The sequence below is a fragment of the Protopterus annectens genome, chromosome 9.part0, assembly GCF_019279795.1.
Source record: "Protopterus annectens isolate FY-2018-M chromosome 9.part0, PAN1.0, whole genome shotgun sequence".
Classification (NCBI taxonomy): domain Eukaryota; kingdom Metazoa; phylum Chordata; order Ceratodontiformes; family Protopteridae; genus Protopterus; species Protopterus annectens.
This window is the reverse complement of record NC_056743.1, coordinates 34,106,045-34,129,982: the sequence shown is the minus strand read 5'-3', so window position 1 is coordinate 34,129,982 and position 23,938 is coordinate 34,106,045. Positions and strand designations below refer to the sequence as shown.

Genomic DNA, 23,938 nt, shown 5'->3' with positions numbered 1-23,938 from the left:
CCATACACAAAATAACAGTCCTCTACTTTAGTAGTAACCTTGCTATGAATATACACTCGCCCTGCATGAAACATTTTTCTATCAATTATAGACAGTTGCTTATGAAGAACAGAATTATGTTTTACTTCATCAATTGTTTTGTGCATCAATCCAAGAAATGAATCATAATTTGTATTACAATAAAAATCTACATTGTTACCTTTAGTGTAACATTTATAAGGAACAGTTACATTGCAATTGCTCCAACCCACCTGAACAGTATCATTTTTATAAAAACACACAGTTCCCTTTTGTGGAACAGACAAGTGCAATGCTATTTTATCTTGTGATGTAATGGCTGAGGTATCATAAATCAAGTTTGCCCAGGTCTCATTGACCCCTAGGGGGACTGTAGTCATTAATAACCCCCCGTATGCTGTTGGGAAAGCTGTGCAAATCCAGCAATTCTAAACATTGAAAGTCTCAGCATACACATATTTAATTGCCTGGTAAGTGTTAAAGTTTGGATGCCAGTCTATGAGTAACGCTTCACGTTTATTCAGTTCAGTCTGTGTAGCTGGGAAAAGGAAAGGCCACAACAAAAAGATTATTGTCACTAGTACAGTTAACAGGATGATTATGCAATACTTCTGAGGAAAGGGTTGTTCTGCATTCCTGTTTCTTCGGGACTCTATCATTTTTACTCTTGGCATGTGACAAGATTTTTGTCCAGTTCAAAGTTTTTCACTAGTTTGCAATGCATCAGGTGGATCCAGGAGGCGCGCTCCGCTATCTTGACTGCAGTGGGTGTCGACAGAAGCACTTGATATGGACCTTCCCACTTTGGTGACGCCCAGTTCTTTTTCTTTACTGTCTTCACCCAGATCCAGGTACCCGGGGGCACTGCCACTTCTGACGGACTGGTTCGTTCTTTATCTGAAACAGAATTTGACTGCAACAAATGTTTAGAATTTAACAGGTTTCTCATATACTCAGCTAGTGTACTATCAGCTTCCTGGTCTGTGGGCATGAGAGATTTCCACTGAGGTATATAATAAGCCCTTCCAAATAGTTTTTCAAAAGGAGTCAATCCTTTTGCATTCGGAACAGTTCTCATGCTCAACAGTGCCAGGGGCAGACAGTACACCCAATGTCTCTGTGTTTCTACTATTAACTTCCTTAGCTTATTCTTTAAAATCCCATTAAGCCTCTCTACTAGCCCTGCAGATTGTAGGTGATACACACAATGATTTTTTAAAGAAATACCAAAATGTTTACTTAACTGTTGTATGGTCTGGTTTACGAAGTGTGTGCCGTTGTCACTGTAGATCCTTTCCAGAATGCTGAATCTAGGGATGATTTCTTTAACAAGAACTTTTGCCACAGTTGCAGCATCTGGATTTTTAGTCGGAAAGGCTTCCACCCATCTGGAAAACATATCTACAATGACAAGACAATACTTATTGTCACATTTGTTCAATTCTATAAAATCCATACAGATAGTATGAAACGGATACGGTGGTGTAGGGAAACTCCCATGCTTGGGCTTTAACGCCCCTTGTGCATGATGTTTATTACAAATGGGGCACATCGAGCAGAATTTTTTAGAGTAATTTAAGAATTCATATGTCGTGAATACTTGGTTCACCAGCTGTACCATCCCCCCTGTTGAGACATGGCACTGCCCATGGCTCAACAAAGCTGCATATCTAAACAAATTAGATGGCAATATCGGTTTTCCTTCTTTAGAGATGTACATCCCTTTTTCGAGAATTGCTCCTCGTTTTACCCATCTTTGTTTTTCAACTTGCATAGTAAGTGTCTGCATTGTCTTTAACATTTCTAAGTCTAAAATCTTAGAGGGTTGTAATTCCTCATTCAAAAGAAATACTTCTGAAGCTGCCTGCTTTGCAGCTGTATCAGCTCTCGCATTACCTTTTGAAATCCTGTCCTGTTGCTTGGTATGAGCTGTGCATTTACAAATAGCTACTTTCTGAGGTAACTAAAAGATCTAAAATAAACTGTGCATGATTGATTGGTTTGCCAGTAGATGTTATCATTCTTCGATTTTTCCACTGTTGCACAAAAACATGTACAGTAGAAAAAGCCTACTGGCTGCCAGTAAAAATGTTCACACATTTAACCTTTGCTAAGGTACATGCCCATGTCAAGGCAATCAATTCTGCTGCCTGTGCAGATAAATTGTGTGGTAAAGATTTTGCTTCTATAATGTCAGTATCAGAAACTACTGCATATCCTACTAGGTTCTGTCCTGCAGGACCCGTTTTGCACAAGCCATCCACGTAGTATGTCACCTCGGCATCATCCAAGGGGACATCTGTGAGATCTTTTCTAGGCAGTGTCTTTTGCTCAATCACCTGCAGGCAGCTGTGTGGTGTGCCATCTGCAGGGGTTGGGAGCAAGGTAGAAGGGTTCAAAGTCGTACATCATTCAATTGTCATATGAGGTTGGCTCAACAATATAGTCATACAGGAAAGATGCCTAGCAGGGGAAATATATGCTACCTTCTCTTGCAGTAAAATAATCGCAACTGCATGAGGCACTCTCAATGTGAGAGGGTGAAACAAAACTACTAAGGCCAAAGCCTGTACTGCCATTGCAGCTGCAACTACTGCTTGTACACAGTGAGGTAAAGACCGTGCCACTGGGTCCAATTGTGATGAATAATAAGCGATAGGGCATTGCTTGTCCCCATGCTGCTGTGTTAACACTGATGTCATATAACCTTGCTTACAATCTACAGTTTGGAAAAAACATTTATGATAGTTTGGTAAACCTAAAACTAATGAGGACACTATTAACTTTCAGTTTGCAGAAAGCAGATTCTGCTTCTGGTGTCCATTGTAACAAATCCTGTGCTGCCATAGGCTTTTTATAAATCAGGTTAGTCAGCGGTGCAGATTCCAAGGCATAGTTTGGAATCCAGCTCTGACAAAAATTAGTCGTAGCCAGGAAGGACATCATTTCCTTCTTGGTAGTGGGTTTTGGTGCTTGCAAAATTGCTACTTTTCTGTCCTCATCTAATGTCCTACCCTCCTTGGATATTACATATCCTAGGTATTTAACTTGTTTTTTCCAAAGCTGCAGTTTATTTTTGTTTACTTTATGTCCTTCAGTGGCTAAAAATTGTAATAGTGCTATGGTATCTTCTTTACAATCTTGCTGGGTGGGGGCCGCCAGCAGGATATCATCAACATAAAGCAAAATCTGGCTACCTCTTGGTGGGGTAAATTCCTCCAAGTTGCTTGCCATTTCTTGTGAGAATATTGTTGGAATTTCACAATACCCCTGTGGTAGTCATGTATATGTATACCTTTTCCCCTGAAATGTGAATGCAAACCAATACTGGCTGTCAGGGTGTATCGGTATCGAAAAGAACGCATTGCTGATATCTACCACAGAAAAATATTTCTGTTGAGGTTTTAAATCATTCAACAGGGTGTGTGAGTCTGTCACCATAGGTGTCCTTGGTATTACTGCGTCATTTACAGCTTGTAAATCTTGGACCATATGCCACTCTCCATTCGCTTTCGTAACAGGAAATAAGGGTGTGTTACATGGTGAATCAGGAGATTCCACCAGCACCCCTTCCTTAAGTAAAGCTGCTATAATAGGCTTGATTCCTACCTCTGCATCTTTTCTTAAGGGATACTGTCTCTTTTGTGGCCTAAATGCTGACTTTGGCGTAATAGTAACTGGTCCTGCTGCACGAATAAGTCCTACATCCGATTTTCCTGTTGACCAGAGAGTTTCTGGTATATTCTGTAAGGCATTCTCTTCCTCCTTCAATAGGAGTGCTAATCAGCTGTCCTTGCTAGACTGCAAGTGTACAGCTGGGTGGGTTTGAGTTATCCAATTCAACTTATGCATTTGTATTCCCTGTTCTGACAGTTCTAACTCTGTCTGTTTTTTCCATCTTGTGACTTTTTCTCCCAAGTTTACCCATTTTACATTTTTGTCCTTAGTTAAGCTAACATGTGGTAATCGATTAGATTTATAAAGTGCAAAGAACTCCTGGGGAAATGAGCAGCTGACTACACTATTCCCTTCTGTGTCCCAGTACAGACTACGTAATATCAGTCTGTTTGCACAATTTCTAAACAATTCTTGCTCATATTCCTTATCAGGTCCTGGTGTGTTACAATAATACAGAGTACAGTACAACAAATGTTGTTTATCAAGGTCAAGGGAGGGGAACTTGCTGATGGCTATGTTCATCAATTCTTTGGTCACTGCCCCTAGACCAGTCATAACTAAGTCCTGGCTGTACTAATAAAACATTTTACCCTCTGTTTGCACTGCAAAGGTATAAATTTGTCGCTGTACTTCCATACCCTGCATAGGCAGAACTACTGCTATACCAAATAGCTGCATAAGGTCTCTGCCCGAGAGGTTTACTGGGCATTTTGCAGAAACAACAATTTTGCTTTTCTGAGTCAATCCTGAAACAGGATCAGTTATTGCAATGTTATTGGAGAGGGGCTCCCGATACAGCTGTCCATTAGCTGCTTTCACTAGTATGTAATCAGGTGACTCTGAGTTCTCTGGCAGTTTGGAGGGATGTATCAGGGTTTGTGATGCCCCTGAGTCACACAAGAATCTGACTTCCCTCCCTTCTACCAGGAGTGTAACTTCTGGTTTTGTGTCTGCTAAATAGAGCTCTAAGCTCAATAAAGCCAAATCCAATATTTCATTTTCTTCACTATCCGTGACTTCGTGCACTTCCTCTATTTCTTCTGTCACATCCTCTACTCCCTCTATCACATTCTCATTTGTCCTTTCTCTGCTATCCCCTTCTAGTGATTCCTATCATATAGTCAGTCCTCACCCTCCTTGTCTTCCGTGGTTGCCTTCTTGTTTTTCTTGCAATCCCTTGCCAAGTGTCCCTTTTTACCGCATTTAAAACATTCACCCCTTTTCTTTCGCCCTTCAAAGTCCTCTGATCGCTGATCAGATTGTTTGTTTCCCTGGGCATTTCTCTTGCCCTTTTTCCCCAGACTGTACTACATAAACTTCTGCTCCATCTTCTACAGAAAATACTTGGGCTTTTTCTTTTTGCTATTAAAATGCCTTTCGGCATGCCTAGCATATTCAAGTAATGATTGTAACCTACTTGTATGATGATCTACCATGTGCTTTGTGATAAAGCTGCTTATGGGTGCAATACTGCCTTTCAAAAATGCATTCTTTAACTGCTGCTCATATGGGGAATCGTGTGTCTGATCTTCAGGAACCTGCATTCCACAGTGGTTATTAAAGCATTCTAACAGTCTGGCATAATATCTGTCAACAGTCTTGCCTTCTTGTTGGATGCATTGATAAATGCAAGTCCAGTCTGCCCTAGGCTTCCATTTCTCAGAGATTCGGTCTGTAAGACCTTTCACTCTGCTGTCTAATTCTGCGCTGCTATGTGGGAGGGGCCTGAGCGTGGCGTCACAGGGATTCCAGTCACCACTAATCATGTGGTAATCTGGTCCCACAATTTGTCTGACTACTTTTTCTACCTCTTCTCTGTTTAAATTATAACTTAGCCTCATTCCTTGCAAATCTTCTAAAAACTTTCTAAAATTAACTTTTGGATGGGGAATTCCCTCAGTGGCTTTCCGGATGTCTTCCGGAGTCCAGGGTCTATACACTAGGATAGTTGGGTCCTGACCTTCTTGCTCTGCCTGAGGATTAGGCACTTCTATAAGTGGGCATATTTCTTCTTCACTCATAGATCATGAATTCCTACCCATTTGATATAACTCAATGTCCCCTTTTGAGTTACCTACCCGTGTTCGAGACCTGGTCTCAACGGGATCTCTAATAAATGGTTTTGCCTTTGTAGTGTCTCTACTTATGGTAACAGCAGGATATCGCGGGGGTGGACTAACTTGTTCACTTGCTTCATATTCTGGTAAGAGAGGCAGAGGGGCTGATGCTATTACCAAGTCATTGTCCTCCTTATCTAAAAACATTGCTTTTGAATTATTATTCTTTTGGTCCCTATGGTTTACTTCCTCAATCCACCTGTGTGCCTGAGGAATTCCTAATTGACGTTGCTTTTTTACCCGACCTTTGGAATCGGTTTTAAGCTGTTTGACAAGTTTGACAAAGCGAGGATTTTTCTAATTTACCATCAAATTCATACTTATTAACCCATTTTGAGTAATATTTAATATTATCAGCACGCTGTGACTGCATGTATTTGGCGTCTTCAGTTAACGGCGGATTTTGGGGTCTTTTTGTGCAATTATTACCCATTCTGTTCTACCCTTTTAATCATTACGTAACTCCTTATTTTTAACGTGGTACCACGGATTTTGTTATAGTCTCTTCAGAATGACTGCCTACCTGCTCTGTTTCCCTGATCTATGACAAGACAGTAATCTTTTTGTCCCTGACTTGTATAAACAAAGTCTTAACAAAACAATACAAATCTAGTCCCTGATCTAAAACAGAAAAAAAAAGGTAGATTCACCTTACCTGAGCCTTCGTGATTGATCACCTGGTTCGAGTAAACCTGTCCTTCAGTCGCAGATCAAAAAGTGGCTGGCCTCTTTTGCACGACAATTCAGTCGGAGGACTTTTCAAATAAGAAGAACCGATGTGGTTTCTTCCCCGTATGGTTTCAAGCCACCTGGCCTGTCTGATCCGAGACGAAGTGAGGGTTTCCGGTCCGAAGGACCAAGCTGTTGAAGGAAAAAACTTCAAAGACCAATACACATAAGGTTCAGTTAAGGCACATTTAATAACTTGCTGCAAGGAGAAAAAAACATGCAAATACAGGATTTTGCCTAACTACTAACAGGAAGCATGCTATTCTTATACTGTTTTACAAGACATGCAAATCTATGGCTGCCGTAATCAAACACAACTTTCAGTATTGTTCTACAGCAGATGTTATTCAGATTTTCTGCTGACATAACTAGATTTATGAGAAACTTTTGAGAAAAACAACCTGGCCTTGGTGGGCACTAACCCGTTACAGGCTTCTATTGTACAGTGTTACATTTCAAGGTACTTTTCTAACTCAGATACAAGCAGATACTGATTGCAGTTCATATTTTCAAGCAGGCTTTGTTTTAATTATCTATAGCTTCTACAGCTGTGTATTTTCTCACAGCACAAACAGAACTTCTTGTCTAAGTTTCATAACATTTATACAAGTAGTATTGTTCTATTCATTATTTTCCTAACAGAGGCAGAAATCATCTGCTTCTCAGTAAATTTCCACACATAAGCAAAGATTTTAGCTGACAATACAAGGTCAGAAAGCATCTGCAGTTTGTACAGATTTATGCAGTATGAAATAGAATAAATGTGTTAACCCTTTTCAAGCTCTAAATACACTAAGCATATTACTAATACACACATTAATACATATTTTTTTGACATCTACCATACTACCAACATACCTCATTGCAATTTTTATTATAAAATGCCTAACATTTTCTGAGATAAAACTATATATAAAGAAGCAAATTCAGACCTACAAAGACATAACAGTCTGCAAAATGTTACTATATTAAATTAATGCAAGTGTTAATTGTATGAGTGTTTAGATATTGCTTCATATGTGTAATATTAAATGCAGCCATACTCTGCAACAGTGAGCAAAGCTGCAGTAGGTTTGACTTTTGTAAAACATGAGTATATATAACTTCAATTCAGAGTTGTAAAGGTCTCAAATCTCCAAATCATAAGTACATTTAATATTATTATATTAGTTTATTACTTAAAAACTTACCGATTTCTTAGTAAAACTTACATTTTCAGCCAATAAAAATATATTGTCACAAAAAAAATCTCTATACTCACAAGGGCAATATGGTCCACACAAGTTAACTGTAGAGCTGGGCAGAGGTGTTTCTATCCAGATGGACATTTTCAACTTGGATACTTCCTGACAGCATCCAAGTATAATTCCAAGATATTTATTGACAAATGTCAAAACAAATTTGAGATTGTGTCTCATTATGTATGTAACAAATGCAAGCCTCCATTAGCCTTTCAGTGTGACTGTTACAAAGTATTATAATGTTTGGCTTTTGTGCAATATGGATATATGATTTCTCTTCAGGTATAAAATGCAATACAAGTTATAGCATTAATGTAATATGTTGGCACTGAAAGGGATCGAATCATATATATATATATATATATATATATATATATATATATATATATATGGGTCTACTTTAAAACACTGACACGCAAAACACCAACGACGAGAACACCGAGACCGGAAGATCGACAATTGAGATGACCGACAGTTTAAAAGCACGAAACTTCACATGCCCGACAAACCACAATCCCGACAATCAACAAAACAAAAAAATACCTTTTCCGAAAAACACACACACAACACAAGCACAATAAAAACCTTACAAACCTACACTAAACCTTACATACACAACTATCTATGCACTAACCTTAACCCAAACCCTAACCCTAAGGTCTGTCACTATCGCACACTCAACTAACCTGCACCCTAACCCTAACATACTTAACCCGCCCCTAACCCTAAAGTCTGTCACTATCACACACTTATCTTACCCGCACCCTAACCCTAACTCACTTAACCCACCCCTAACCCTAAAGTCTGTCACTATCGCACACTTACCTTAACATGTCAGTGTTCTCAGAGTCAGGCTTTTAAACTGTCGGTCATCTCAGTTGTCGATCTTCCAGTCTCTGTGTTCTCGTCGTCGGTGTTTTCAAGTAGATCCATATACATATATATATATATATATATATATATATATATATATATATATATATATATATATATACTGCCACAAAATTAAATTTTTTTGTTCTGAAAAAAACAAACTGCAGTAGCGCAAAAATATTTAATGAAACACACTATTAAAAATACTCTTTAAAAACAAACAAAAAAAAAAACAAAAAAAGATTAGCGCTTTCGCACCCAACATGGTACTTCATCAGATCTATGATGTACCATGCTGGGTAAAAAAGCGCTAATCTTTTTTTGTTTTTAAAGAGTATTTTTAACAGTGTGTTTCATTAAATATTTTTGTACTACTGCAGTTTGGTTTTCTCAGTTCAAGCATTTTCCTACCGGATTTTTCTTTTTGTTTCTGTTCTGTTAAATTTTTTTGTTGCTGGAAATATGCCACAACCAATGTCCATATTCTGACACAGGTAAAACTAGCCAATGCAATTTCAGCACAGAACTGAATGCAACTGCTTACAGTTAAAATGGCAGTCTGTTTTCATGCATAACCAGAAAAGAATAAACCATACAGTGACATGATAAATGGAGTTGATATATAGTAAAAACTAAAAAGTAATATATGCCTGCAAATGTGCAATACGTTTGAGTGAAGAATCTAGTCCTGTAAGACTGAAGACCTATGACAGTCTTTTCTGTAGATTTGGAAACCGATCTTCAGATCAATCGATTTCCTTCGTGGTTCACTGTTGCAGTCATCACTGTAGGGTTCTTCTTGCCAGCAGCAGCCCCCGATCGGCCAGAATCCCAAAGTCTGGATCTGGCGCCAGCTGAGGTCGCATTTATCCTGACGTCAATGCGCCAGAAGGTATAAAGACCTCAGCTGACACCATTTCCCCAGTCTTTCTTGCCGCATGGTGCCCTTTGCAGTTCTCTGATGCTGGTCGGCCTGTTCCTGTTTGTTTTTGGATCTAACCCCAGGATTTTTGTTTTTTACAGATAAGTACCCCGTTGGGGAGGTCTTTTTCTTGCTCCAGTCAGATGTCAGAAAAAGTTAATAATTGTATTTCTTGTGGGAAGCAAACACCTCATAGGGATTTTCACTCTTACTGTATTCCCTGCCTGGGTCCTGACCACGACGTTGCTAATTGTGTGTTTTGTGCTAGATTTAATCAGCATACTATTAGACGTAGATATAACTTTGCCTTTTACTATTTTGGAAAAAGGTTTAATTATAACATGTCTTCAGATTCTTTTCCAGCTTCTGGGGTGTGTAAGAGGTGCAGGGATGCAGACAGGCCTCCGAGGTCCATAGCAAAGGATGTTACTCAGTTATTGCCATTTGCTGGTTCGTCGGTTGTCAGTGAGGTGCCTTTGCAGCCCCTGTCGTCCGCCTCTTTTGAACCAATTGCCTGTACCAACTCCAGTGTGGAGCTGATGGGGTCTTCAGAATTGCCAGGGACTGGACCTTTGGATACTGCTCCCTCGGTTTGGTCCGGAGCCAGTAGGCAGGTACCGGCTTCTGAGGGAGTTCTCAGGCCTTCACAGCTTCCTGTAAATGTGGATTCAGGTTTACATGCTAAATCAAAGTCTAAGGCTCCAGCTAAAGTGAAGTGGCTAGCACAGGCACCTTTTGATCAGGGTCCTAGGCCTCAGAGGCAGATGCTTAGGATGGCTGAAGATCTCTTAACTATGATCAGGGGTTCTCATCCCCCTCCTGACAAGAAGCCTAGATTACAGTCCGATTATGATTCTTCAGACCAAACTTCTGTTTCTTCTGCTTCCTCCCTTGAGCAGGATTATTCTTTTCCTCTTTATGAGTATTCTGATGCTGAAGAGCTGAAGATTCCTTTCCTTCTGCCTCTCCTCCTGATGATTATTCTTTTGGTGAAACTTTGCATGATATGAGGGTGCATTTTCACTGGGAAGGGCAGGAATTCTCTGAATCCAAGAAAACGCTTAGGGATTTTCTTCTTCTCCCACAGCATAAGCCTCTGGCTATTCCCCCTGTATTGGACATTGTTGATGATGTTTTTTCGGAAGCTTCTTTCTCTCCTGATTCTTTTCCCCCTACTCTGGCCAAACCGGATAGGTATTATAGGGTTCCAGATTCTCACAAATTTCTTTTTAAAAATCTTTTGCCTGATCCGGAAACAATTTCTCAAGGTCCTAAGGGTGTTAAAGCGGCCGCTACTAAAAATCCTATTCCCTTTGACCGAGAGTCCAGGGCTTTGGAGAGATGGGGTAAAAAGGTTTATACTTCTGCTACATTGTCTATTAGGGCTTTGAACTGTCAATTTCATATGCTGAAGTATCAGCAATACCTTTTGTCTGTATTTCAACAAAAGATGTCAGCTGTGTCTATTGGTGTGGATAATCAGGAGTTACAGGATTTATTGCATGCTATTAAACAAGTGGGTAAACATACCCTGCATTGTGGTTTTGATTCTTTGGAAGCTTCTTGTAGGGCTGCAACTACTGGCACTGTTATTAGATGACATGCTTGGTTAAGGGATCAAAGCTTGCCAGATCAGATTAAAGCCAGACTTTTGGATGCCCCTTTGCAGCACGATGTTCTGTTTGGATCCAAAGCTAAAGAGGTATTGAAGAAAATGGAAGACAAAGCCAAATCTATGCAGACAGTTAAGAATTTTCTACAGGTGGAACCTCCTAGATTTAGCAGACACTGGCCAACTAAACCTTGGTCCTTTCCGGGCTCAGACAGGTCTCAGAGAGGCAGATTCAGGCATTCCAGAGGTAGGGGACAGCCACAGTCCCATTTTAGGAATAGGCAGTGGAGTACCCCCTCTCCCAAGGGAGGTGATGATAAGTCTCAACCCTACCGCAAACAGTCTTTATGCCTCTTCCTTTCTGGTTCCAGGGGCTCCTCTCCTGGAAGCTCCTTTGGGGGGAAGGATTTCTCTTTTTTATCAAAATTGGAACCACATAACCCGGGAAAAATGGGTTCTGGACATAGTCTCAAGAGGTTACAGATTTCATTTCCACACCTTGCCAAAACCGAACGGTTGGCCAGACCTGCCAAATCATCAGTGGGCAGAGGCACAACGGTAGGTTCAGTTCCTCCTGGCTATGAGAGCCATAGAACTGGTGCCAAATTTAGAAATAGGGCAAGGTTTTTATTCCAGACTTTTCCTGTTTCCCAGGAAGGAAAATTCGTGGAGACCAATCCTGGACCTCTCTGTAATAAACACCTTCCTAGATATACCAAAATTCAAGATGCTCACTCTGCACCAGCTGCTGCCTATGTTGAGCAAGAACACTTGGATGGTGACTTTGGACTTAAAAGAAGCTTACCTGCATATTCCTATAAGGCAAGAGTGCAGAAGGTATCTGCATTTCAAAGCAGGGTCAAAACATTACCAGTTCTCTGTGCTGCCCTTTGGCTTATCTACTACGCACAGGGTCTTTACAAAGTGCCTGGCACCAGTAAAGGCATTTTGCAGACAGAAGGGGATTCAAATTTACCCTTATCTGGACGACTGTCTTCTTCAAGCGGACGACAAAGACAATCTACTTCAGCATCTAGCCTTTGTGCAGCATCTTCTTCAGTGCCTCAGTTTCACAGTGAATCTAAAGAAATCAAACCTGGTACCCACACAACAGCTTACTTTCCCGGGTGCTCTTCTGAGTACTTTGACCCAGATAGCTTCCTTGACACCAGACAGAAAAGTGCAACTGGTTTCTTTTTTCTGACACCTGGCTTCATTGAAACAGCTGACTGCAAAAAAATTCTGCAGGCTTTGGGTTACATGGCCTTCTGCATTCTGCTAATACCATATGCAAGGCTGCATATGAGGAAACTGCAGTGGTACCTCAAGAGTGTCTGGTCTCAGCATTCCAACAGTTTGGAAACAGTGGTCACGATTTTGCCTTGTCTCCAGCGAGAGTTTCTTTGGTGGGCCGAAGCCTGTCTACAGAACAAGGGGAAGCCCTTTTGTCCTCCGCCAACCAACCAAGTTCTGACAACGGATGCTTCAGATTATGCATGGGGAGCCCACATGCACGGGAGATGTCTTCAAGGTGTTTGGACGAAGGAGCAAACACACCTGCACATAAATTTGAAGGAGATGCTAGCTGTACAGAATGCCCTGATTACCTTCAGGGACCTTCTTCTGCCAGGACAATTGTTGATACGGACAGACAACACTACAGTGATGTGGTACATCAACAAGCAGGGGGGCTCTCACTCTTACCCCCTGTGCAGATTAGCCATGAATCTCTGGTACACTGCTCTGACCTGCAGTGTTGACTTACAGGCGCAATTCCTGCCAGAGAAAGACAACACTCTGGCAGACGCATTGAGCAGACACATTTCAGATCCACACGAATGGATGTTGGATGTTCGGATATTCAGGATAATTATAAAGGCTTGGGGATTCCGGACATAGATCACTTTGCATCCCCTCAGAATCATCAACTTCCAACATTCTGCACAAGGACCTACCACAAACTAGCATGGAAAGTGGATGCCCTCTCATTCAGTTGGAAACACCTCTCAGCATATGCTTTTCCTCCCTTTCCTCTTCTACCTTGGGTACTTCTGAAGATAAAACAGGACAGACCGCACATGATTCTACTGGCTCCCAATTGGCCTCGGCAATTCTGGTATTCTACTCTGATGAACTTGGTTCAGGAGCCTCCATGGATTCTGCCTCAAATCCCTCATCTACTGTCTCAACGGGACGGGCAGATACTGCACAGTCATGTCGAGACTCTGCATCTAGCTGCCTGGCGGATCCAGGGTCTGTAAACACCTCTGCCCTTTCCAAACAGGTATTGGATGTAATCCTTGAAGCTAGACGGCCCAGCACTAGAAAATCTTATGTGGGAAAATGGAAAAAATTTTGCTCCTGGAGTCAAGTCCCAGGGTGGTGATTCTTCTGTTCCGAACATTCCTCTGATTTTACAGTATCTGGCAGAGTTATTACATACGGGCCTATCTTTTTCGTCTGTTAAGCTTCATGCTTCTGCTATTTCTGCACATTACGATATGGATCCTCCAATTTTTTCTCATCCATTACTTAAACAATTTCTTAGAGGGGCTAAGAATATTCGGCCCCCTATAAGGGCTCCTGTTCCCACTTGGGATCTTAACTATGTTTTGGAGAAATTAACTTTGTCTCCTTTTGAACCTGCAGCTTCCACAGATTTAAAATTTTTGTCTTGGAAAACTGCTTTTCTTTTAGCTATTACCTCTGCTAGAAGAATTTCGGAATTGCAAGCACTCATGGCTGTGGAACCCTTCCTTACTTTTCATCAGGACAGGGTATCTCTATGGACTAATCCCACATTTATGCCCAAGGTGGTTTCGGCAGTGGCCTTGAATCAGTCTATTCATTTGCCTACCTTTTATCCTAATCCTCGAAGTGAGGAAGAAAGTCTTTTGCACTCTTTAGACGTGCACAGACAGCTTTGTCTATACCTGGACAGGACCAAGATATTCCGGAAATCTGATCAGTTGTTTGTCGCTTATGCTCCTACTGTTCAGGGGAAAGCAATCACTAAGCAAACCATTTCCAAGTGGATTGCCCATTGCATCAAGTTCTGTTGCTCTTATCATGGCAATCCGGTTCCTGTTAATGTTAGGACTCATTCTACCTGGGCTACTGCTACTTCAGCAGCTTTTCTTTGTGGGGTTCCAACCAAGGATATTTTGGAAGCTGCTACTTGGAGTTCTGTACATACTTTTTCTAAGCATTACAACCTCCCTCTCTATTCTAAATCCAGGGCAGGTTTTGCTTCTGCGGTTTTGCAAGGTTTTGTGGCCGCTCCCTCTGTTTCTCCTCCAGCCACCCTTTCTTAGCTTTGGGACTCAACCCTACAGTGATGACTGCAACAGTGAACCACTAAGGACATAGTACAGTTGTGTACTCTTACCATAAATGTAGATGTTCGAGTGTGTTCACTGTTGCAGCCCGGGTTACCCTTCCTCCTATCCCCTCTTTTGTTTTTTTCCTTGAGTATTGTCTGTTATGAAGTATTTTGGCTGCTGAGGTTTTGGGCATGGTTTCTTTTTAGCCTTTTCTTTCTGGGCACCTGACATCTGGGGCAAGAAAAACTGGGGAAATGGCATCAGCTGAGGTCTTTATACCTTCCGGCGCATTGACGTCAGGATAAATGCGACTTCAGCTGGCGCCCGATCCAGACTTTGGGATTCTGGCCGATCGGGGACTGCTGCTGGCAGGAAGAACCCTACAGTGATGACTGCAACAGTGAACACACTCGAACATCTACATTTATGGTAAGAGTACACAACTGTACTTTGTCCATTGTTTTAATGTTTTTCTTGAAATATATGGTTGTACTTTTCTTGGTATTATGTAATGTTAGAAAAGATTCCATCCATTCATCCTAACACAGTTTTCCCATTTTTGCACATTGGTTGGGGTGTCACTTCAACAGTGACAATCATCTAAAGTCAATGTTCATACTGCTGGATGGCTGGTACTGCCATGGCTGCTCGTCCATACCTCACACACTTACACCCATGGCCAATTTAGTGTATCTAGTCCACCTACTGCATGTCTTTGGGATGTAGGTGGAAACTGGAGCACCCAAGGAAAACCCATGTGAACACATGGTAGACATGCAGAATCTGCACAGAAGACACCCCAGCTTAGAATTGAACCAGAAAACCTCTTGCTGTGAATCAGCAATGCCATCCACCGTGCCAGTGTGCTGCCCCCATGATTATTTCTATATATTTAAAGGAAATATGGTGCACAGATGAATTCTGGTTAAATGTAATGTTTTCTGAAGCTGTCTCAAGTCTATCAGCATCTCTCTCTCTCTCCATATGTCTAAATGGTGCACATCTGCAGATAAAAATGCATTTTAACACATCTTCACAATCTGAATACTAGATGTTGAGCCCAAAAGCTGGATATGTTTGAAAAAAAAAAGAAAGAAAAAAAACATGTCCAGCTTGTTCTCATTTTCTGATAGTTCTCCTTGGTCTTTATTGAACAACAACAACAACAACAAAAAAACAATATTGGGATTCTTACAAGCTTTGAGTTGTACAGGTGGACAGCGCCACACTGGAAGCAAATGTGGAATACATTGGTAGTTCTGATTTAAAAAGTGTTGTGAGAGACTGAGTTTCTTGATATAAGATGAAATGTACTGCTTCTAGCACTACAATAACTGGAATAATTTAGGAGGATGGGCTGCTAAAATGTCTGAAAATGTCAACAGACATAAGTAGAGAAGCTTTGTGTAATGAAGAAAAAAAGAGGCAAACTTAGCAACTGCCTTACTAATAGTGTCAACACATCAATGCATCTCACAATACCTATTGTAGACGTATACTTGCTCAAGGATGAGGATAACACTCCTGTGAACAGTTTGGAAGAAGCACGAACAATTACCCATTGAGCACAGTCATCCCTGCATGACAACTGATTAGGAAGAAGTTGACATACGAATCATGCAGGAACCTACCCAACGAGTGGGAAAAAAAAAACACTGTGAAAGTGATTTCACATTACCTTTGACAATCCACTCCAAATCACTTTGGGTCCATGTGGAAATGTTGGGATATGAAGGGCTAAGAAACAAAAATCCAGTGTTAATCATTTTATCTTTTCAACTATCATCAATTCAAAGACTTAATACAATCTCACTCAGAAACATCATGTTTCTTTTTTATTTTGTATCCTTCTCATACAACCAGTGAAGGCCTTTTGCTTCTATCAGAGAATATGCAATTCTTTGTTTTACAAGCAAAAATGATTAGCAGCAGTTTTAAGACAAAATCTACTTCCCTGGCTCCACTGCACAAAGGGATAAACCCCTAACAACAAACCCAAAATCCCAGGTGTACAGGAATAAAACCTTGTCAACAACCCGAAAATCCCAGGTGTAGAGGAATAAAACCCTGACAACAACTCTGATATCCAGGTGTAGAGGAATAAAACCCTGACAACAACTCTGATATCGAGGTGTAGAGGAATAAAACCCTGACAACAACTCTGATATCCAGGTGTTGAGGGATAAAGCCCTGACAACAAGCTCATTATCCCATGATCAAACAGCAGCTCAGGCACTGGGGGGCATTGGGGGGCAGGGAAGTGAGTGAGTCTGAACCACCTGTCCTGGAGGGTGGGTTGTAATCTAGTTCACTATAATGCTAGCACCTACTGGACACAGAGGCATATGGTATGCATGATGCAGCATATGACCTGGGGTAATAGAAGCTCCTATAAAGTAGTATGTCACATGACTGGGAGAAGGGGAATGGGCTTAGCATGTGTGAAAGCATGCATATTCCCTCTGGAGCAAGACATAAAGAAGTTACAGCTGCATTCACTGGCAGGAATGTAGGCCAATAAAACAAAAGCTCCATGTTCACAGCTGATGACATCACCACTAAAGGTACCACATTTTGTCACTGAGGGGAATGAATGGGTCAGTGGGCTCTTGTCCCATGATAAATGGGTCAACTGGGCAGCTGGAGGGGAACTCATGTAGGGTGGAGACCCAAAAACATTAAAGTAAAAAAAAATAAAATAAACCTATTTCTATTCTATAATTTACCATCTTAGAAGAAAATAGTTCCATAAAAGTTGGGATTTTTTGTAATTTTCCAGGGAGGTTATACAACTCATCTCTGTGAATCTTTATATCACAGGTTTTGTTTTTCCAAATGCTTCCTAAGCTGAAAACCAAAGGCTGCATCACCATTCTGGGGGTTCTAATACTAGGAACAACATAAAGGTTTGTATCTGTTGGCGCCCTAAAAATGAGTGCTCTTACATTTGAATGAAAAGAGACATCCAATACCTCTACAGTTAGAACTAAGTCAGGCCAACCTTGTCATGTTGTAAATTTGTAAGCTTTAGAAGCAATAGCTAATCTTACTGCGGTGGTGGTGCTGCGGTAGCGTTGTCGCCTCATAGCAAGACATTGTCCCGTTCGATTCTCAGCTAGAGCGTCTTCTGTGTGGAGGCATACGTGAATGGGGCATGCCTTCATTGAAGGTTGTGCATCAGGGCTGGTAACCCGGTACATAAAAATCCACTACCAATCATTAGCGGACCGGATGTCTGCTGTGATGACCCCTAACTGGGAAAAGCCGAAAGATACAAAGAGGCAATAGCTAATCTTCAGACTTTTCTGCTTTGTACCTGTATACTGTGTATATTTTGTTCTGATATTCACTTTCAAGAATTTAGAAATATTTCTAAACCTTTAGCTTTTCTGCTGGTGTAAGTCTTTATGTTCATTGACACTCATATATTGCATACGGACTATACGACTATATAATACTGTATATTATATATATTATACAAACATTTTTATAGTTTTACTTCTTCCTTGGAACTTTTCTTATCCTTATCAAAACTGCCTGCATCTTATTCTTTTGAGGCCTGCAATTATTTATATATTGTGAACTATACACCTGATCTCTCTAACTTTAAAGATGGTCTAGGACTCCAAATGAGCCCTTCATAATCAACATTTAACAATTCCCTTTACAAAAGGACACCCTTTTGTTGCTTCCATTTTCCCCTGCCCACACTGGCCACTCTAACTGCCATAGTCATTAATACCATCTGACTGTTCATATGCACCTCCCTAACATTAGACCATCGCTCCACACTACAAAGTTACAGATCGTAGTTTTAATATCTCTAGTATATTTTAAACCAGGCACTTTTCAAATAGAAGTGAGTGAGATGCTATAAAACAAGGTACTTTTCATTTTGATGACCTAAAGCTAGGTGTATCACAGGAATATGAGGGATCTAACAAAGATGTGAAAAGCTTGAAAAAGTGGACGAAGGGGGGTAGGTCATGTGTCAGTGCAGAGAGGTATAGAGTAATGCACCTGGCATACAGAAATCCTCCTAAATGTGGAGGAAAAGGATCTGAGGGTGTTATTCAGGGACTATATTAGAAGACAGAATGTTTAGGTGATTGAACAGCTAAACATCGATCTACTAATATTGAAAGCAGAAAACGGTGAACGGCCGATTTCACGCAGGGAAGGATTTCCCTTGGCCATTCCCTGGATTTTGCTATTTCCCTACCGTTGAGTGATCTCGAAGTTGGTATATTTAATTAGGGGGGGTGGGGGGCACAGCCCCCCATGTCAGGGGGTGTGGGGGCCGAAGCCCACCACTTAATTTCAATGTAAAGTAATGTTTTTTGTGTTGTGGCCGAGGGATGTGTTTCCCTGGGACATTTGACATTGTGCGGTTCGATATTAGTAGATCGATGCTTTGGTGTTCGATCACCTAAACATTCGGTCTTCTAATATAGACCCGTTATTCACACCTGTATTGGGCCCCCAAGACTAGGTAAGATGGAAAAGATAACAACCAAAAGGAGGCTGGGTAGTAGCTGTTGGGAGATAAACTCCAAAAGTGAATAAGTCATGTTCCTAGTTTACCAGGCCCCGGACGGGTCACACAGAATCCTATGTGCACTTCTGGAAGTCATACAAGAATAGGGGTATTAGGCTGCTAGAAAGAATCCAAAAAAACAGGGGCCATGGGAGAGTCCAGAAAAACAAGGGGCCAAAGGGGACAGGGGAAGATATAATATGGGGCAGATCATTAATGCAGGTGGATATGAAGGGGGTTATCCTGAAGACGAAAGGCAAAGGAGGAAGGTGGGATGACAGGATGCAGTTTGTAGGGACTAGCTACTCCAGACAGTTCTAAAAGTGCTTCTTTCTATAAATGGTTTTGGACTCCTACAAATGATTACTGGAAAGGACAATGGAGAAGGAATCCCCACAGGCACTCAACAGGGTATGCAAAAAGTGGAGAAGGGGTAAGGAGTAAGATGGGAAGGAAGACAGGGAGAGTGTTATACTCATGCAGACCAGACAGACTGTCTTCTTCCATCGAGGAATCATATGCTGCCTTATGTCCTCTAACTTGTTAAGTTGATTATCTGTTCTTTGTTTATGCTTTGTTTGATTACACTTTTAGATTTGAGCTTGAGTCGCTCATGCTTCTTTATGAATTTAGATCACTATTACCATAACAATATCTCAAAAGCTCTGTATGTGCATTGTATTACTGTGTTTCTCTATCAATATACCTCCTGCTAACCTACTTTTTAGCTTACATTCGTAAACTTTTTTACCATCTCTCTACTCTTTTACTTTCTCCATATTCTCTTGCTCTGACTTACTGTGGTCCTTCCTCCATCTTTTTTAAAAATATGTATAAACTTTATTGCCTCAATATAAGATGACAGTTTAGTAGAGTTTTCTCTTTTCCTTCCTTTCAGAGCCTGTCATCACTACATCCAACCCTGATACTGAAGAAACTCTGCAGTAAGGCCCAACTCCTTCACATTTTTCACTCAGAATTTTGTCATTGTACAACGTAAGCAAATTTAACTTGATGAACCTTGCTGTGTATTAACTTCATGTAGTTAAATATGTGTCTGTGTTGGAAATTAGTTTGTATCATCCTCACCCTTGACAGAGTTGTCCTTGCACTCTAAGGACCACTTACGGTCGCTGTCCTTTCTTTTGACCAGTAGATTACACTGTATATGTTAGTTACTAAGTCTCCCCAGCTGCCAGATTTCCGCATTCAGGAAATGAAAGAAAACCTGTTCTATTTTGTACCTCTCTGTTAATTGCCTATACACTGATTATCTGAGGGTCTCAGTGATGATCTACCAGTCTACACAATCACAATAAAAATAAAAGAAAGTCACAATAATAATTAAAAATTGATAAAGTTCTACCGCAAGAACACTGGGTAGTGAGGGAAAGGAAGGGGAGAAATAGAATACCATCATGGAAGTATCGAATAGAGAAAACTATGAAGCAATTAAACCAAGAAGTGTCACCGTTAGAAGAGTGCAGAAGAGGGAACAGATCAACAAAAATACTTAGAAGGATAAATGTGATAAAAGCTATGCGCAGTACTAGAACAGATCCGTATGTATCATGCACTATAGCAAATAAACTAAAAATTACAGCACAGGTGGAAAAACTTAGAAGATACAGAGATAAATATAAAGGAAAAGTACAAAACAGGCAATTTATTGATGACCTCAACTTACAGAGAATTGGGAAACAAGGAAAAAGGAATTGAAAGACCACCAAAAAAAGAAGAAATAGATACATTTTGGAGAATTATTTGTGAAGATCCTGTGGAGCATAACAAATATGCTAAATGGATAGAAGAAGTAAAAGAAATAATAAGATGTTTAAAGGTATAGGATATGAAACTGGATGAAGTGACAGCCAGAGAGATTGAAACAAAGTTAAGAAAAGCCTCTAACTGGAAAACCCCAGGCCCAGATGCAGGATCTAACTTTTGGTTAAAAATATTAACATCTTTGCACAAGGATTTAGCCATGAGTAAGAACTATTTATATGCACACCCTGAACAGACACCATCCTGGCTAACAACAGGAAAAACAATGCTCACACTTAAGAGTGAACCTGCAAGCTATCCTAAAAATTATAGACCAATAACTTGCTTTCCGACGATGTATAAACTATACACTGGAAATGATGCCAACAGAGTTTATAGTCATTTAAAACTGTATAGCTCATCAGATGAGGAACTGAAAGCATAACTGCAAGTTGTCAACACTTTTTCAGATGGTATAATAGATATGGTCTTGATAAACGTGCAAAAGCAACCTTTAAAGCAGGAAAACTGCAGCACCAGGAAAACATCAGTTTGGGACAAGAATGTGATATAAAAGAACCTGAGCAAGAGGGAGTGTATAAATATTTGGGAATTGATGAGGGATCAACAATAAAATATGAACAAATGTGAATAAAACTAAGTAATACTTTAGAAGACTTAAATTAATCTTGAGAACAGCATTGAGATCTAGGAACACAATTCAAGCTATAAACCAGTTTGATCTTCCTTTTCTAACTTGCAGTTTTTGGAGTGATTGACTGTCCCCAAAATGTGTTGGATAGATTAGACAGGAAAACAAGAAGGATGCGTCATACTCACCAAATGACTTAAAAAAATCACTGCATACCAAGATTATATATTCCTCATTCCAAAGGAGGTATGGGCCTCCTTGAAACTGATTACTTGTATAAATCTGCAATTGTGAGACTGCACACATCTGTTGACCTCACAAGACCCAAATGTAGTGAAAGTTTTGAAACATGAGGAAAATAAATCTAAGATGACTTCTCTGCTTAGTCTAGCAGAAGCATATCGGCATCAAGCAGGAATGGAAATCAAACCAGAAGTAAATAAAAATCAGGCAGCAAGTGAATGTTCCAAAAAAAAAAAAAAAAAAGAAAGAATATAAGGTAAAGGACCAGATGAGAAGGCAAGAAATGTGTAAAATGCATAAATATAGTTGCAAGTATAGAAAACTTCTGGAAAAACCTCATGTTGACCAAGGCTGAATACAGGAATGGTTAAGTAGAAGTGAATTCAAGCCAAGAGATGAAAGGTTAATACTGGTGGCCCAAGATAGTGGGCTACGTGTATATTGGTTTACAAAGTCCATTGAACATGTGGAAGAAACAGACAAGTGAAAGTTTTGTAAAACAAAATTAGAAACAGTTGCACACCTTGTTCCTGGTTGTGACATACTAATGGCAGAAGGACTGTATACTGAAAGGCATAATAATGTGGCAAGACTGATGAACTGGGGATTGTGCAAATATTATGGTACTGAAGTGGCTGAAAAATACTGGGAACATGGGCCACAAAGCATCAAAGAAAATGATGAAGTCCACATTGCATGGTATCACCCATTACCAACAGTTCAAAAGACAGATGCTAGAAAACCAGATATAGAGGTCCACAAAAAGAAGATAAAGGTAGCATTGATCACTGAAATCACTAACAAACCAGGTAAAGTGACAAACAACTAAAAAACTGATGATGAAGGAATAGAACTCCATCTAATGGATAAAATTGACTTTAATAAAACCAAACAACATGAAGCACTTTTCATCCGGTCCTGTGACTTGAACTTCCTCAGATAGCATGTAATTAACAGTGTTTAAATACCTTTAATGCACCCCATCATGTGACCATATTCCATACAATAGATAACAAACCATTTACAAAACGTTAATGCTTCAACACTTAAAGTTATAACCATGTAAATGCCCAATGAATGAAATACAATATATTTTTTTTTAATTAAACTGAGGTATGTTCTTAGTGTTACAGCATCTCTTCCGTTTTACAAACAAGCTTATCAAATGTCAGTAACCATATTTAAAATATAAGAACTACACATCATAGTTATTAGTCACATTACTGCTATTATCTTGAGAGACTTTTCAACTTCAAAATGCATGTAATAGAAGTTATCTCATTCAAACCTGGGTGTTGGCAAGAATCTAACCATAACCGCTATAATAGTTCTTTTTTCTCTGATAAGAGTGAGAATGGTCCACCCCTGATATCTGGTACTATTTGTTCTATAACCCTAAACTGAAATACGTGTGTTGGGTAACTTGCACAATGTCGTGCGAGTGCGTTCTCAGTTTTGCCCTTACTTATACTATAAGTGTGCTCGTACACCCTTTCTCTCACAGTAATGTGACTAATAACTATGATGGGTAGTTCTTATATTTTAAATATGGTTACTGGCATTTGATAAGCTTGTTAGTAAAAAGGTAGAGATGTTGTAACACTAAGAACATACCTCAATTTAATTAAAAAAAATGTATTATATTTCATTCATTGGGCATTTACATGGTTAGAACTTTAAGTGTTGAAGCATTAACGTTTTGTAAATGGTTTGTTATTTACTGTATGGAATATGGTCACATGATGGGGTGCATTAAAGGTACTTAAACGCTGTTAATTACATGCTATCTGAGGAAGTTCAAGTCACAGGACCGGATGAAAAGTGCTTCATGTTATTTGTTATTTGGTTTTATTAAAGTCGATTTTATTCATTATGTGGAGTTCTGTTCCTTCATCAGCAGTTTTTTTTTAGTTACTGATCATTGAAATCTCTATAGCCAGTGACTACAGTGTCTTGCATACAGAGAGACACAAGGTCATAAAATATCAGGATCTGCAGGCAGAAACAAGAGCAACATGGAAGAAAGATGCCCAGACAGTTCCAATAGTAGTAGGAGCAGTGGGTCTTATAAAAAAGAATTTACAGTCATATTTAGATATGTTATCAACACATGTAGCCCCATACAAATTGCTGAAGGAGTCATTACTGGGCACACTGTGGGTGCTGCAAAGAGCACTTCTGGCTGACATAAAGACTGAAGCAATGCTAATTTCATGAACGCTAATTGTA

General features: G+C 40.0%; 1 protein-coding gene across 1 annotated transcript in view; it reads right to left on the bottom strand.

The window, feature by feature from the left end:
• The window catches only part of LOC122811022 (liver carboxylesterase 1-like), a 683,437-nt gene that overhangs the window by 181,717 nt on the left and 477,782 nt on the right, over positions 1–23,938 (bottom strand). Inside the window, exon 6 of the mRNA XM_044082537.1 lies at positions 16,192–16,250. Within this exon, the coding sequence (XP_043938472.1) occupies positions 16,192–16,250 (59 nt within the window). The remainder of the gene's footprint in view (positions 1–16,191; positions 16,251–23,938) is intronic.